The following is a 15,343-nucleotide window of genomic DNA, read 5'->3' as shown; positions in this document are numbered from 1 at the left end:
ACGACGTTCCGTCCGGGCGCCCTTCGCGGCTTTGACGCTGATGAACGCTACGACGCCGTCGTCGTCGGAGCCGGTGTCATCGGACTGGCGTGCGCGCGCGCCTTGTCTTTGCGTGGTATGCGCGTGTGCGTCATCGATAAAGCGGAGAGCATCGGCGCGGAGACGAGCTCAAAGAACTCGGAGGTGTTACACGCGGGGATGCATTACGTCCCGGGAAGCGCGAAGGCAAAGTTTTGCGTCGAAGGGCGGCGAAAGATTGTGAAATACTGTGAGAAGAAAGATGTAAAGTGGGAAAACATAGGTAAACTCATCGTCGCGCGGGATGAGAGTCAGATGGACGCGCTCGAGGCGATGATTACGAGAGCGCAGATGAACGACGTCGACGACTTGGCGTTGCTCACGTCGGAGCAACTCACGGCGTACGAGAAAAATGTGCGAGGTTACGCTGGGGTTTTGTCGCCTTCGACGAGTATCGTCGACGTTCAAGAGCTCATGGAGTCGTTTCGTCGCGATTGCGTGCGAGATGGGCGAACAACGGTGGCGCTCGGGGATGAAGTGGTTGAGATCACGCGCGGGCTGAGCAAAACGTTTCAGGTGAAGACAAAGTCGCGTCGCGTAATTTCTACGCCGCGCTTAGTGAACGCCGCCGGGCTATACGCACACCGGTTGTGCGATCGGTTGTTAGATGTTTACGACATCTCCGTGACGCCGCCACCGCCTTTGTATTTCGCGCGAGGGATGTATTGTGAGCTGAAAAAAGGCTACTCGGCGCCTTTTCAGCGGCTCGTGTATCCTTTGCCGAGAGAAGGAGGTCTGGGTGTGCACTTCACTCGCGATGTTTACGACAAGTGCAAGTTTGGTCCTGACATTGAATGGATAGACGACATCGATTACACGATGAACCCAGCGCGCGTGCGTTCGTTTTACGAGGCGATTCGCGAGTACTGGCCTGGTTTGCAAGACGGCGCGCTTCGACCGGCGTTCACGGGTATCCGACCTAAGCTCATCAACGAAGCAGGTGACACTGATGAGCCCGGCGCGACGACTGACTTTGTATTTCAAACTGAAAGTCAGCACGGTGCGGTTGGTTTGGTGCATCTGTTTGGCTTTGAGTCACCCGGCTTGACGTCGAGCCTCGCGGTGGCAGAATACGTCGCCGATTTTTTAGAATAGTTTAGAGCATTGCGCAGCCGCATAGCGTAGATTGTATTACTGTGTTCAGAGAATGTAAAAGAATGTTAGCGCGAGCGAAACGACGCGGATGTTAACTCGGCCCATCCCCTCGACAGACGTCGATTTATTGGATGAAGCGTCACCTCTCCGCGGCAAATCTTGCGCTGTTGCGACTGTCTTTGTCGTGACAGTATGACGTATTAAAGCGCCTTGATGATGTCCCCCTCGATACTAAAAGGGCTAGACGTCGGCGCGTAACGCGCGATCGTCTTGCCGTCCTTATCGAGCAAAAACTTGGCAAAGTTCCACTTGATTTCTGAACCAGCCATCGCGAGCAAACCAGACTCGGGCGCGGATTCCTTCAAATGCTTGTACAACGGGCTCGCACTCGCACCGTTTACCGTGGTCTTTTCGAACAGCGGGAACTTTGCCCCGTACTTTTCCCGAGCGAACGCCTTGATCTGCGCCGCGCTTCCCGGTTCTTGTCCGCCGAACTCGTTCGACGGGAAAGCCAAAACTTCAAGGTTGGCGTACTTCGCGTCCAGCGCGACGAGCTCCTTGTAGTTTTGGTCCGTCAAGCCTCACTCGGAGGCGACGTTCACGACGAGGCACACCTTTCCGGCGTACTTGGACATCGAGACGTCCTTGCCGTCGATGTCTTTCACGGTGAACTCGTGCGCGGACTTTGATGACGTGGCGGCGCCGCCGAAGAAGGCGCGAACGGCTTGCATCGAGCGCGGATTGCGACGGGAGTTGACGCCGCGATGCGTGGCGAACGCGTGCGTGGCCGCGCGCGCGGTCGAAGTCAGCGCGGGCATCGACGCGAGCGTGACTGTGAAGGTTATCCGCGACGCCGCCGGGACGAGACGACGCCCAACCGAGAGCCCTCAAACGTCGGACGCGAACACGCGGTGGAACAAAAATCAAATATTCAAATACAATCGAGAAAAGTACTAAGTCGATCCTTGGATTCCGTCGACGAATTTCCACACCTCGTTCCCGTCGTCGTCCCTCGTCGTGCGAAACGTCGAGAGCTCCGCGTGTTTCTCCTCGGGAAGCTCGTTGAACCCCTGTTGCCCGACGACCCGACACTTGTAACGAAACCCAACCAAATGCTCGCGCGCGTCGCCCTTACCCTTGCCCTTGACGTCGCGCACGATGTCCAAGTCGTAAAACCGAACCTTTTTACACGTCGCCTCGACGTCTCGCGCCAGCGTGCTCACCACCTTCCCCGTCTTCGTCTTCGCCCCCTCCATCAGCAGCGGGTTATCCGGATGCGTTGTTTTCACCACATAAAGTCCTTTTCCCTTGGCGTACGCGCTAAACCGCGTGCGCATCAGCGTCACCGGATCCTCCGGGTACGCGTCGCCGTCGTGAAACCTCTTGCAACAGCTCGCGTACGTCAGCCCATCGCGCCCTCCCCCGCACGGGCATCGCGCCTCCGCGCTCCGCGCCGCTTTTCCCTTCGCGCTCGTCGTCGCGCCCGCGCGCTCCGCTCGCGCGTCTCCGTCGTCGCTCGCCGCGCCGCCCAAGAGTTCGGCGAAACCTTTTCGCTTTTTCGCGCTCGCGCGCGTCGCGCGTCGCGGTCGCGCGCGCGCGTCGCCGCGTCGCGGTCGCGCGACGCCGCGCGTCGGCGTCGGCGTCGTCGCGCGCGTCGGCGTCGTCGCCGCGCGCGCCATGCGTCGTCGTCGTGTGCGGCGGCGCGCGCCCGACGCGGAACGTCGCCGGGACATCGCGGCGCCGCGCGCGACGCGCGCGCGCGACGCGCGTCGACGACGCGCGCGCGAGGCGTCCGCGCGCGCGATGTCGAACTGGGCGGCGATGCGCGCGCGCGCGCGCGGCGGCGACGACGCGAAGGCGCCGGTCGGACGACGCGCGCGCGACGAGGGACGACGCGACGACGACGACGCGCGGAAGCGCGCGAGGACCGCGACGACGGCGCGCGACGACGGCGTCGTCGTCGACTATCGCGAGGGGTTGCTCGACGCGGCGCACGTCGACGAAGCGCGCGCGAGGGCGCGACGCGAGCGCGCGGCGAAGGCGACGAGCTCGAGCGACGAACGCGCGACGCGCGCGGCGATCGAGGCGTGTCGATTGCGGGCGATCTCGCACCTGTGCATGGACTTTGAGAGGGTCGCGGGACCGCATTTGGGCAAGCGGTGGTGCTCGGCGTTCGAGGAGTGGTTGGCGTCGGCGTCGGAGGACGAACCGCTGGTGCCGGCGGGAGACGGCGGCGGCGACGCGTTGGCGAAGAAGTTACGGGCGAAGAAGAAAGACGCGAGCGATGAGGCAGTCGACGCGGTCGTGCGCGTTATGATGATGAAAGCCACGGAGTGCGCGCGCGTGATGAGAAATGAGTTTCGCGGACCGGCGACGTCGGTGTCGAAGGAGGAACGCGCCGACGGCGTCGTTTCGCTGCGCGTAGGAAAGACCGAGGTGCGGTTGAACGGTGATCACTTTGAGAAATTGAAAACGCTTTACGCGAATGCGTCGTCCAAAGAGTTTGTCGAAAATGATTTCCTGTTCGACGCGTTCGCGATGGTGTGTCGGTACGACGCGGCGGCTGGCGGGCAGTTTCGTTTTTCCGGTGGTTCTCAAGCTTCGTTACACGGGCAAGTTTTCGACGTGCTGCGTGACTGCTTTAAAGTCGAGTGCGAGCTCTTCGCCTCGCCGTTGAACTGTCGCTGGCCCATGTATTACAGCAAATACGGTGACGTGGACAAGCCCTTCGGGTCGCTGGGGGACTTTCGCGCATGCAAGCCCTCAGGAGGCGCGTTCGAAGCCAATCCTCCGTTCGACGAAGACGTCGTCGCGCGCATGGCTGAACATTTGTTCGAGTGCTTGGACGCAGCGTCTTCCGCGCTGACTTTTGTCGTCGTCACCCCGCATTGGCCCAATCGCCCGTGTTGGGAAAAGATGAGACGCTCAAAGTTTTGCTCTCGCGCCGAAGTGATATCGGTTCGCGAGCATGGTTATTACGAAGGAGCGCAGCATCGGAAGAAATCTCGATATCGATTAGCGACGAGCGACACGAGCGTGTTGTTCCTTCAAAACGAGTCCGCCGTGGAGAGTAATCCTGTGACGGACGAAAAAATTAGTCTGCTTCGCGAGGCGTTTCGCGCGAAACGCGACGCGAAAAAATAGAACAAAAAGAGGAGCCGACGCGCTCGTTGTAATTAAAATCGTGCAAATCTCCTAAACGCTCACGGGGACGTGAAGAACGGATGTCCGAGTAGCGGTTCGCCCGCGAACAGAACGATGATCGTGATCATCGCCAACCGCCCGTTGAGCAGTTCGACGAAAGGCACCCATCCGACGCGTCCGAGCACGGTGTCCTTCCCCGGCAGCGTTCGCACGTCCAGATTCAAAGGATCCACCAAGTACCCTCTCTCCGCGCGCGCCGTCTTATCCCGCCTCCACTTACACGCCCCGGACCCAAAAATCGTCTCTCCATCGCTCTCAGCCCTAAAACTCGGCAAGCAACTCGCCAGAATCACCGCCCCCACGACGAGTTCGCTCACGCCGTGCGTCGCGTTCCACGCCAACTGCTCGAAGAAACTCTTCCCCGTCGTCACCTCCACCACCAGTCCCGTGAGCACGCCGAACATCGCCACTCTCGCGTTCACCAGCTCCGGCAGCACCCCATCCGCGCCGAACACCAACAACGAGTCCACGCTCAGCGCTCGCTCCGCCGCGTTCAACTTATCCTCTCGCGCCTTCGCGCGTCGCATCATCGTCCTGAACGCCTCCTCGCGCGCCCGTTCCGCCGCCGGCATCGCGCGCGCGTTCGCTCGCTCGATCTCTCGCATCGCGTCCATCGCCACCGGTTCGGGCGTCGCGTACGCGCCGTCCGCGCGGTCGAACACCGCGCGCTCGACGTCGTCGAGCGCGCCGACGTCGTCGTCGTCGTCGTTCGCGTCCTCGCGCGCGCGCGTCGTCGGCGCGCCGGGCGCCGGTCGGCGCGACGCGCGCCCGCGTCTTTTCGCGCGCGTCGCGACGCGCGCGCGCGTCGTCGAGCGCGTCGGCGTCGTCGAGCGCGTCGGCGGCATTTCGGCGCGCGACGACGAATGACGGCGCGCGCGCGCAACCCCGCGCAGGCGCCGGCGACGCGCGCGGCGCACCGCGCGACGCGGACGAACGCGCCGGCGACGACGTCGCCGCCGAAGCGCGGCGCGACGCTCGCGGACGTGCGGGAGGCGCTGCGAGAGAGCGAGACGATTCGGTCGAAGATGCGCGACGCGCTGGTGGCGCTGAAGACGAAGTACGAGGCGCTGGAGCTGCTGCACGCGGGATGCGCGTCGCAGAGGAAGGTGGTGCTGTCGGACGCGGACGCGGTGGAGCAAGTGGCGGTGGCGCGACAGATGGCGAGCGAGGAACGGGGACGGCGGATGCAGGCGGAGGCGGCGAGAGACGCGGCGGAGCGAAGCGCGAGGGAGGCGTGGAGCGCGCGAGGAGCGCGCGAGGCGGCGGAGAGCGCGCGAAGAGCGAGCGGTGAGGACGCGGAAACGACGGGAGACGCGGCGAAGGCGTCGGAGGAGTTGAGGCGGGAGTTGAAGACGACGAAGACGACGTGCGAGCGGTTGAGAAAGGAAAACGCGAAATTGAGGGGACGCGCGAAGACGCTCGAGGAGGCGGTGTTGACCGGCGATGTCGCGGCGCTCGTCGATGGGTTCCCTTCCGATGGGTTTCCGTCGGACGGGATGCCGTCCGATGGATTGCCGTCCTCGACGAAGGCGCGAAGGGGCGCGACGAAGAAGACGGCGGCGCGTCGCCGCGCCGACGCCGCCGAGTCGCGCGAGCCGCCGCTTCCGGTCATCGACGAACCTTGGACGTCGCGTCCACCGGTGACGCTGCTCCCACCGATGGGCGCGCCGTTCACCGGCGCGCGCGAGAGCGCGAAATCTCGTCGCGCCGCCGCCGAAGCGCCGCCGAAGCGTCTCAAGCGATCGAGCGCCGCGAGCGCGCCGTCGGAGCGCCCGTAGCGCGCGTGTTGCCACATCCGCTGTACTTTACGCTCGTCTCCGCGACTCGTCCCTCCGCCGCGCGCGATCGTCGTCCGCGTCGTTTTTCGCCCGCGCGCGCTCTCTCCCAAAAATCGACCGACCGCAACGACCGACCGCAACGACCGCGATCGCCCGCACACGACCGCGCGCGTTCGCCATGCGCGCCCGACTCGCGCCCGCGTCCACGACGCGCGCGGTGTCGCATCGTCGCGTCCATCGCGTCGTCGATCGCCGCGCGCGCGTCGCGCGCGCGCCGCGCGTCGCCTCGTCATCGTCAAAGGCATCGACGTCGTCATCGTCGTCATCGCCGCGCGACGGACCGCTCGGTCTGCCGATAACGTACCACGTCGCCCCGCCTCGACCGTCCGATGGTAAGAGCACGTTCGGCGACGCGAAGTGCGAGCCGTCGGCGGAGGAGCTGGACACGTGCACGATTCAACAGTCGACGGAGGTGTACGACCGCAGGTGCGGCAAGTGCGGCGGGAATAAGTTGGTGATGTCGACGACGCGACGGGGAGGACGGCACCAAGAGACGATCAGCACGTGTCAGGCGTGCGGAGGGACGGGGTACGTGCGCGTGGCGTCGTCGAGGGTGCCGGCGGATTTCGAGGGAGGGGACTCGGAGGCGGCGGCTTTCGAACATTTTCCTCGACACGACGCGGAGCCGGAGAAGAAGATTGAGGTTAGAAGGAATATTTTCGCGGATTTTGAAAAGCAATCGTCGACAAAGTCGATGGACGAGGGAAGCGGTGCGCGCTGAAGATGGAGAGATCGTCTGAATCGCGCACCAGTGACGCGTTGTTGTACGTTTTAATCGCGACGGAGAACGTCTTCGTCGGCCAAAACGCGCGTTCGGTTTAAGAGAATGCGTTCGTTGCTGTAAATTTTATCACATGCGTGACCCTATCGTTCGTCGTCGTGTGCCGCTATAATGTACTGTTACTTCGTGCTCATCAGCGCTCGGTCTCGGAAAAGCTTTTCGATCCCACGAGCTGCACTCTTTTCTTCGCGCCCGCGCCCATGGCTTTCACCGCCGCGCTCGCCAGCGCGGCTTTATAGTCCGCACGAGCAATCTTCAACACCCTCGTTCCACCGCAACTGTACGCGCGGAAATCAGGAACGTACGGGTCTGTGATGAGCGCATTTTGTCCTATGTACGACCAAGGACCGAGCTCAGACTCAAAGTCTTCGGAGCCGGCGAAGATTTTGACTTGACCTTGAAGGACGAGCGTAAAAACGTCTGATGGCTCTCCAGCTCTGTACAAGAGGTCTTCGTCGTATTCGCGTCCCCTGTGCACGCCCGGTGTCCCCATCGTACTATTTTCGCTATCGCTACTGCTCGTGTCATCGTTTTCTACGACATTTGATGTTTCGATGAGTTTGCGCAGCACTTTGTGGTATTCGCCGAGAGTTTTAAACTCCGCCACGTTCGACGATAAGAACGCGACGATCGCACTCACTTCATTCTCGCCGAGTTTCTCTTCTTCGTTCATCTTGTGTTCGAAGACGCTCATAAACTTGGTCGGATCGGCGCCGCGAAACGTCACTCGCCTTTCCACGATTGACGTTGGCTCGTTTACGTCAATCAAGTTGTCCGTCTCGTCGATAATTTCGTCCTTGATGAGCGCTTCGAGCACATCTTCGAGCGTGATTATACCCGTGACTTGAGCGTTTGATCCATCCTTGCGCGGCGGCCCGTCTTCGGAGTGCGCGCATAGCAAGTGCATGCGAGCCGTCTTGAACTCGAGGAACACCTTGTCCAAAGTCGTGTTATCGCTAACATAGCGAATGTACCCACCATTCTTACCGCCGTGGAACGCTAAGATTGCGGACAATTCGATTTCATCGTCTGGGTCGATGAGAATCAAATCTTTCGTGAACAAAATCCCCACGATGTTTGAGCGAGTGCCCTCGTACACGGGAATGCGTGTGAACCCGCTCTTGTAAATATCCATCAACACGGCGAAAGACATTTTCGTGTTCAGTTCAATCATGTAAACCTTGTCTAGATCCGTCATCACGTCCGCCACCGTCATGTGCTTGTACTCCAAAACCCCCGTGAGCATCGTGGCGTCTTGTTGATTCAACCCCGATTCCTCCTGGCCTTGCGGCTTCTCCACGTGCACGCGCACCAAGTGCTTCAACTCCTCCGTCGTGTGAAAGGTCCCTATGTCGACCCCGAGTATGCGATCGAGCACGAGCGATATCGGCCACGCGACGACGAACAGTAACATTATGAAAAACTTCATGATCCAAATCGTCTTCGCCCCGATGTACAACCCGTGCCGCGAGCACAGCGCCTGCGGCGTAATCTCCCCCAAAATCACGATGCTCAGCGTCGACACCAACAAGCCCATGATCCCATTCGTCACGCTCGCCATCAAAATCGATATCATGGAGTTCACCGCCGTGTTTCCGAGCAGCAGCGTGCACAGCAACAGGTTTCCGTTTTTCCTCACCGGAATGATTTGCTTCGCGTACTCGCGCTCCTCGGCGTCGCCGCCCTCGGCGATGATCTCCAGCCCCACGGGATCGAGCGACATCAGCCCGAGCGTGAGGCCGCTGAACAGGGCGGAGAGCAGGATGAGGCAGCACCCCAGGATCAGGCTCGGCGTCCTCGGGAGGAACGGTTCGGCGGGAATCTCCCAGCCGGACGCGGTGAAGCAAGCCGTCGCGCACGTCGCGTCCGCGGCGGCGCCGCACGCGGCGACGCAGACATCGAGCGCGGACATATCGCGCGAACGCGTTCGCGTTCGTCCGCGCGCGACGCGGAAGGGCGAGGGGCGCGACGCGCGTGACTGTGAGGGAAAACGCGTCGCCGAGGGCGGGGATTGGGAAGACTTTGCGCGGCGGCGGCGCCGCGCGCGGGTAATCGGCATCTTTCGCGGCGCGGCGACGCGAAAACGGAAGAAACGCGAAGATGTGCGTATTAAATGAGTTAAGAATGGATTCGACGCGAATTTTATTGCGAGTACACCGCGTCGACGTCGTCGAGATCGAGCAGCGCGTCGATGATCTTGTCGTTGACGTCGGCGTCTTCGTCGCTCGTCTCGATCTCGTTGATCGGGATGCACTTCAGCCCGGTGTCTTCGTTGATCGTGAATCCCGCTTCGCTGAGCGCGTCCTGCACGGCGGAGAAATCGTCCAGCTCGCAGACGACGTCCCAACCCTCGGCGCCGTCGCGTCGCGGAACGATGTCCTCGGCGCCGGCTTCCATCGCCGCCTCAAACACCGCCTCTTCGTCGCCACCGTCGAGCACGCACACGCCGCGTCGATTAAAGTTAAACATAACGCTTCCCGATTCGGCCATCTTGCCCCCAGCCTTCGTCGCCGCGGTTCTCGTCTCGCTCGCCGCGCGGTTGACGTTATCCGTCAGCACCTCGCACACGATCCCGACCCCTCCCGCCCCGTACACCTCGTACGTCAGCTCAAAGTAATCCCCAGATTTCCCTTCCGCCGCCTTTTTTATGTTTCTTTCGATCAAATCTCTCGGCACGTTCGCCGCTTGCGCCTGCTTCAGCAGTTTCCCCAGCGCCGCGTTCGCCACCGGGTCCGCGCTCCCTCCCTGCTTCACCGTCTGCGCGATCAGCTTCCCGTACCTTCCGTACAGCTTCGTGCGCGCCGCGTCCGTCTTGCCCTTCTTCTGCGCGATCTTCGCCGCCTTGCGTCCGCACGTCACGTCGCTCGCGCGGTACGTTCGCGCTCGCGCCGGCGCGTTCGAGGGCATCGCCACGCGCGCGCCTCCGCCTCGCGCGGCGGTTCTGAACGCCATCGCGCGCGCCAGGTGCATCGCTCGCGCGCGTTCGTTCGCGCGCCGTCGCGCGTCGAGCGCTCGCGCGTGCGCTCGCGCGTCGCGATGCGTCGCGTCGTCGGCGGTCGAGGTTTTCGCCGCGCGAGCGATTCGACGGATGCGTCGGCGCGAATTCGCGTCGTCGCGCGCACTTCGCGTCGCGCGACGCGCGGCGCGTCGAACGACGCGACGAACATGTCGCGCGCGAGAGCGATCGCGGTCGCGCGACGCGCCGCGCGCGCGATCGAACGCGCGGGCGCGCGCGACGCGCGGCGAACGATGTCGACGACGGCGACGCGCGGCGCGCGCGATGGGTTCGCGAGACGGTCGACGGCGGCGACGACGACGATCGGGAGCGCGGTGGCGGCGGCGGCGGCGCGGGCGCGAGGATTTCGCGCGAGCGCGCGGGCGGAGGCGGCGGGACGGAGCTATTACGAGGTGCTGGGCGTGGAGCGCGGCGCGAGCGCGGGGGAGATTAAAAAGGCGTACTACGCGTTGGCGAAGAAGTATCACCCGGACACGAATAAGGGCGACGAGGAGACGGAGAAGCGGTTTCAGGAGGTGCAGAAGGCGTACGAGGTGTTGAGGGACGCGAAGACGCGAAGCGCGTACGACCAAGTCGGACACGCGAATTACGAGAGCATGGAGAACGGCGGGGGCGGGGCCGGGGGAGGAGGGTTCAGCGGGTTCCAAGATTTCGGCGGACGAGGTGGATTCCAAGGGTTTTACCAGAGCGGCGGCGGCGCGGGTGGGTTCGATCCGTTCGAGGAAGTTTTGCAAGACTTCTTCGGCGGCGGTCGCGGCGGCGCTCGCGATATTCAGGCAAACGTTCAAATAACCCTGGATGACGTCCGCCGCGGCGTGAGCCGAGAAATCAACATTCCAGAGACGGTGACGAACGTGCGAGGGAAGCGTGAGACGCAGCCCGCGCGAGAGGTCAAGGTGGACATCCCAAAGGGCGTCGAGGATGGGCAAAGACTGCGCGTCGCCGGCGAAGGCATTCGCGGCGTCGGAGGGCGCGTAGGTAGCTTATATATCAACGTCCAGGTCAGGATGGATCCGCGATTTAGACGCGTCGGAAGCGATTTGGTCACGAGCATCGATATTCCCTTCCCTACCGCCGCTTTGGGGGGCACGGTGAAGGCGCCGACGATGGACGGCGAAGTCGAGGTCAAGGTTCGCAAGGCGACGCAACACGGAGACCAGTTACGATTGCGCGGGCGCGGTTTGCCGGTTCTCGGCACCGCTCTCGTCGGTGATTTGTTTGTTAGGTTTAGCGTTTCGACGCCCGCAAATTTGTCGCCGCGGCAAGAAGAGCTCTTGAAAGAGTTTGCCGAGGAAGAGACGCGCAAAAACGCGCCGGCGCCGCAAGCCGACGACGACGACTCCCCAAATAGCAGAGCGGCGTGAATTGTACACGCGTCGCGTAGCAACGATTTAATTCATTCAACGACAGCAAACACGAGCTTGCGCGGCGCGCGGGTCATGGTCGAACGCGCCGGGAATGTCGAAATCTCGCCGGAATTCGATTACAAAGCTATCTCGTCACGTCCATCCTAAAGAAGTTTTCTACGAAAAAGAATCGCAGTTCCTTTACGCCTTGAGCGCGTACTTGCGCTTCGGGAACGCGGCGTCCTTCTTCGCCTGGCGAACAGTCTTCGCACCCTTCTCGGACTTGGTCAACGCGCGGCGAATCGCGCGCGTCTTCTTTTGTCGCAAGTCGAGCGGCGTGTACTTCGCCCCCGCGTACGCCTCGCGCAACGAGTTCAACTGCTTGTGACGCATCACCGTGAGCGTTTGCGCGATCGCCAGTCTCACTTGCTTAATCTTACTAAGCTTACCGGGCGCACCACCCGTGACTTTCGCGACTCGCAGCGCCGCGAGTTCCGTCTTCAACTGTTCCAGCTGCTGCTTCAAGTCGTGCTTGGAGCGCTCGCGGAGTTCGTGGCATCGAAGGTGCACTGCGTCGATAAAACGTTCGCGAGTCGTCGTCAGTCATCGATCGCGCGCGCGAAATATTTATGCTTCACGCATTCACCCATCTCCGCGCGTCCGCGCGCCGTCCGCGCGCCGCGGTCGCCCCGCGTCCATCGCGCCATCGCGAGGTTAGGGCTTTCGCCCCATCCCAGCGTCGCCCCCGTCATCCTCGCCTGCGTCGCCCGCGCGCGCCCGCGCGCGTCGACCCGCGCGCACCGCGCGCGCGCGATATCATCCACACCCATCGCGCGCGCGCCGCGTCCGACGCGCGGCGTCGCGCCCCGCGCGCGCGTCATCGCGCGCGTCACCGCGACCCTACGCGCGATCGTCGCGCCCGCGCGACGTCCGCGCGCGTCGCGTCGCCGTCGCGCGCGACGTCCGCGCGCGCGCCGCGGCGCCTCCGCGTCGTCGCGCTCGCGTCGCTCGCGCGCGCTCGTCGAGGACGCACCCATCGCGTGAAGTCGCGCGTCGTGAAGAGACGGCGCGCGCGCGCGCGGCGGTCGCCGAGCCCGCGCGTCCGACCGACCACCATCTCTCACTGTTTGCCTGTACAGATAGCGCGCATCCTCGTAGTGTGGACGCGCCCGCCGACGCGCGACTTCGCGACGCGCGGCGATGGGCGCGCGGCGGCGCGGCGCGCCCGCGGCGGCGCCCGCGGTGCCCGACGCGCGATGGGCGACGACGCTCGCGACGACGCTCGCGGACTCGGGGGCGACGCCGCGCGCGTCGCGCGCGCCCGGCGCGCGGCGGAAACGCGCGGTCGGCGGCGGCGGCTCGACGGAGGCGACGGCGACGAAGGCGCGCGAGGCGGTGCGGGACGCCGCGCGCGCGCTGTTCGCGCGGCTCACGCGAGCGGTGATCGCGGGAGAGGGCGCGCGGACGATCGCGCTGCCGCTGGGGGACGAACTCGTGGTCGATGGGTTGGATTGCGAGCAGGTGTGGACGCAGGTGGACGCGCAGACGGCGCCGGTGTTGGCGGCGTGTAAGCGCGCGGTGCGAGCGTTGGGCGGGAAAGGCGCGCGGGGGGGCGAGATAGACGTCGATAAGTTGTTTCGAGTGTCGATCGATGAGGGTGAGGGAGGGAGCGATGACGACGAGAGCGAAGACGAGGGCGAAAGCGACGAAGGCGGCGGCGAAGACGAAAGCGAAGACGACGACGAAGGACGGGACGATCGACGCGCGAAGAGCGGTAAGAAATCGAGCGGAAGTGATCGCACCGCGCAGATCTTTCAAAAGCCTGGAATGTTTAGTTTGGACGAGATGGAGAGCTTCATGGATCAAGGAGACGTCGAGGAGGAGAAGCGCCGTCGCGCGAACGAAGAAGTAGACGGCGGCTCGGCGGACGAAGAGGGCGAGTCAGACGACGATATGCTCGACATATACGGAGACATGAGCGACAGCGACGAAGATGGGGACGAAAACGAGAACTCTGACGAGGAGGATGACCTTGATGACGCGTTGGCGTACACGGCGAAACTCGCCGGCGTGAGCGCGAGCGCGCGCAAGAAAAAATCGACGAGGAAAGCCACCAAGGGCAAGAAGGCGCAAGATTTAATGTTTGAAGACTTTTTCGGCAAGCGCCAGGGGCAGCCTCTCGGTGGGCGCAAGGGTGGCAAGCTCGGCGCTTCGACAGACGCTGAACTGAACGAGTTGAGCGACGAGGAGGAGGACATGTTCAACGAACTTGAGGACGGCGAAGACGACGACGAAGAGGATGACGATTTGGATGGGGAGTTGGAGACCGGTATCGCCGGTAGTCGTGGAATCGAAAACCATGACGATGACGCGGACGAGTACGACGACGAGGAAGAAGAGGACGAAGAAGACGAACTCGTCGCTGGCGACGAAGAAGAGCTCGATGAGTTGGATAGAAAGCTGGACGCGGATTTGGACGCCGAGCTTGCTCGTGCGGAGGCGGAGGGCGAAGACGGCGATAGCGACGCCATCGACGACGACGAGAAGGAAGTGCCGCGGTCGGGTCCGAAGTCGGCGTTCCAGCGCCAACAAGAAGCGCTCGGGCGCCAAATCGAAAAGCTCGAAGCCGCGGCCATCGGCGAAAAGTCTTGGCTTCTCAAGGGTGAAGCCGCAGCAAAAGAGCGGCCGATGAATAGCGCGTTGGAAACTGATCTCGAGTTCGAGCACGTCATGGCACCTGCGCCGGTGATCAGCGCAGAGATAACCCAGAAGCTCGAGGAAATCATCAAGCAGCGAATCATCGAAGGCCGATTCGACGACGTCGAGCGTGTCGAACCCGTGGAGGAGCGCGAACGCAAGGAGCTCCCACAACTCGACGACACCAAGTCTACCAAGGGTTTAGGTGATATTTACGCCGATGAGTACATGCGTCAAAAGGCTGGCGTCGCGCTCGGCGAGAAGGAAGACCCCATGGTTGCCGAGGTGAAGAAGCTCTGGGCCACGCTTTCGTATCGCTTGGACGTGCTCTTGCAAACGGGCGAGGTGGAGGATCCGAAGGATCTCGAAAAGAAGATCGATCGGGAACTCGCCGCGCGTGCGAAGGGGAATATTGTGCCGTTGACGTTCGACGAGTCCAAACGTCTGGCGCCCGAGGAAGTCTTCGCGGGAGGCGAAGGCAAGGGCGGACAGCGCGGCTCCGCCGCTGGCGCCGTCAAGGCGGACGACGAACTCACCAAGGAGGAACGCAAGGCTGGTCGTGCCAAGCGAAAACGGAAGTCCAAAGCCGCGCAAGAAGAGAAAGATCGCGTCAAGGCCAAACGAGACCGCGCACGCGAGGCCCAGCACAAGGCAGAAGAAGATGCTGGTTTCACGCGCAAGGCGCCGAAAGTTGCGATGCTCGCCGTCGGTTCGGCGGCTGGGAAATCCAAATCCGATTTCTCCAAATCGAGCAAGGTTTTCGGCATGCTCCAAGATGCCAAAGACGCAGACGCCGCGCGCGGCGGTGTGGCGAAGAAGAGCAAGTCAGACTCCGCGAAGAACAAGCCATCTCTCAAACTTTGAGTATAGTATTGTATTCCAAACACATCGTAGTTACGACGCCGGTGCCCCCACAGTATACCTCGCGCTCCTTCCTAACCGTTTCGCATGTCATTCCGATCGCTCGAGCAAGCACTGCTATCCTCTGATCGCACGCGCGATCGTTTACCTTGGGGCGGCACAGCCATCTCTGCTGCGATAAGGCTTGCGCACGGTGGACCAGGAGTCGTAGAGCGCAGAGCCACGCCGTTGTCACAATGTCTTGAGCAAGAGGAAGATATCGAAGGTTTCGTGATAGAAGAAGATGATCTCGAGTCTACACTTGTGCGAGAATCGTATAAACACGGCGTGTTGGTGAATTCGAGTAGGTTCTACGCGTACGTGAAAGAGGACGCGCGAAGAACGCGGCATCGTCGGCCACGGTGGGAATCTCTTTTTCTCCCGTCGT

At 62.6% G+C, this 15,343-nt stretch overlaps 9 protein-coding genes and 1 pseudogene across 9 annotated transcripts, besides 1 other annotated feature; 5 read left to right on the top strand and 5 right to left on the bottom strand.

Moving 5' to 3' along the window:
* Nucleotides 1-42: 42 nt before the first annotated feature.
* OSTLU_4703 (predicted protein) lies at nucleotides 43-1,161 on the top strand (the record flags this gene model as incomplete). Its single annotated transcript, XM_001417924.1, has 1 exon — nucleotides 43-1,161. A coding segment is annotated over one exon (1,119 nt), but the record flags the coding sequence as incomplete, so codon positions are not given.
* Nucleotides 1,162-1,373: 212 nt separating this feature from the next.
* On the bottom strand, nucleotides 1,374-1,904 carry OSTLU_38710 (annotated as a pseudogene; the record flags this gene model as incomplete).
* Nucleotides 1,374-1,904: a sequence feature.
* Nucleotides 1,905-2,126: 222 nt separating this feature from the next.
* OSTLU_31621 (predicted protein) lies at nucleotides 2,127-2,510 on the bottom strand (the record flags this gene model as incomplete). Its single annotated transcript, XM_001417679.1, has 1 exon — nucleotides 2,127-2,510. The coding sequence occupies one exon, from the start codon at nucleotides 2,508-2,510 to the stop codon at nucleotides 2,127-2,129; it is 384 nt and encodes a 127-aa protein (XP_001417716.1).
* A 1,009-nt stretch (nucleotides 2,511-3,519) lies between these two features.
* Nucleotides 3,520-4,317, top strand: OSTLU_38638 (predicted protein; the record flags this gene model as incomplete). Its single annotated transcript, XM_001417923.1, has 1 exon — nucleotides 3,520-4,317. The coding sequence occupies one exon, from the start codon at nucleotides 3,520-3,522 to the stop codon at nucleotides 4,315-4,317; it is 798 nt and encodes a 265-aa protein (XP_001417960.1).
* A 2,055-nt stretch (nucleotides 4,318-6,372) lies between these two features.
* OSTLU_92729 (predicted protein) lies at nucleotides 6,373-6,936 on the top strand (the record flags this gene model as incomplete). The annotated part of the gene is made up of 1 exon (XM_001417922.1): nucleotides 6,373-6,936. A coding segment is annotated over one exon (564 nt), but the record flags the coding sequence as incomplete, so codon positions are not given.
* A 193-nt stretch (nucleotides 6,937-7,129) lies between these two features.
* Nucleotides 7,130-8,962, bottom strand: OSTLU_49610 (predicted protein; the record flags this gene model as incomplete). The annotated part of the gene is made up of 2 exons (XM_001417678.1): nucleotides 7,495-8,962; nucleotides 7,130-7,446 (listed from the first exon to the last, which is right to left on the bottom strand). Exons 1-2 carry the CDS (start codon nucleotides 8,906-8,908, stop codon nucleotides 7,130-7,132), a joined length of 1,731 nt encoding a protein of 576 aa, XP_001417715.1. The 5' UTR covers nucleotides 8,909-8,962.
* A 176-nt stretch (nucleotides 8,963-9,138) lies between these two features.
* OSTLU_31615 (predicted protein) lies at nucleotides 9,139-9,903 on the bottom strand (the record flags this gene model as incomplete). Its single annotated transcript, XM_001417677.1, has 1 exon — nucleotides 9,139-9,903. The coding sequence occupies one exon, from the start codon at nucleotides 9,901-9,903 to the stop codon at nucleotides 9,139-9,141; it is 765 nt and encodes a 254-aa protein (XP_001417714.1).
* A 486-nt stretch (nucleotides 9,904-10,389) lies between these two features.
* Nucleotides 10,390-11,313, top strand: OSTLU_5358 (predicted protein; the record flags this gene model as incomplete). Its single annotated transcript, XM_001417921.1, has 2 exons — nucleotides 10,390-10,866; nucleotides 10,909-11,313. Coding segments are annotated over 2 exons (882 nt in total), but the record flags the coding sequence as incomplete, so codon positions are not given.
* A 246-nt stretch (nucleotides 11,314-11,559) lies between these two features.
* RPL35 (Ribosomal protein L35, component of cytosolic 80S ribosome and 60S large subunit) lies at nucleotides 11,560-12,008 on the bottom strand (the record flags this gene model as incomplete). The annotated part of the gene is made up of 2 exons (XM_001417676.1): nucleotides 11,560-11,927; nucleotides 12,005-12,008. The coding sequence occupies 2 exons, from the start codon at nucleotides 12,006-12,008 to the stop codon at nucleotides 11,560-11,562; spliced, it is 372 nt and encodes a 123-aa protein (XP_001417713.1).
* Nucleotides 12,009-13,044: 1,036 nt separating this feature from the next.
* Nucleotides 13,045-14,933, top strand: OSTLU_31612 (predicted protein). The gene has a single exon (XM_001417920.1). It carries the CDS (start codon nucleotides 13,204-13,206, stop codon nucleotides 14,917-14,919), a length of 1,716 nt encoding a protein of 571 aa, XP_001417957.1. The 5' UTR covers nucleotides 13,045-13,203; the 3' UTR covers nucleotides 14,920-14,933.
* The last annotated feature ends 410 nt before the right edge of the window (nucleotides 14,934-15,343 follow it).

The sequence above is a fragment of the Ostreococcus lucimarinus genome, chromosome 5, assembly GCF_000092065.1.
Source record: "Ostreococcus lucimarinus CCE9901 chromosome 5, complete sequence".
NCBI classification, from domain to species: domain Eukaryota; kingdom Viridiplantae; phylum Chlorophyta; class Mamiellophyceae; order Mamiellales; family Bathycoccaceae; genus Ostreococcus; species Ostreococcus sp. 'lucimarinus'.
The sequence above is the reverse complement of the archived record's forward strand: the minus strand, read 5'-3'. Positions and strand labels throughout refer to the sequence as shown.

Bases quoted from the DNA above. Each gene is read 5' to 3' on its own strand.
- OSTLU_31612 (XM_001417920.1), top strand. From the start codon at position 13,204: ATGGAGAGCTTCATGGATCAAGGAGACGTCGAGGAGGAGAAGCGCCGT.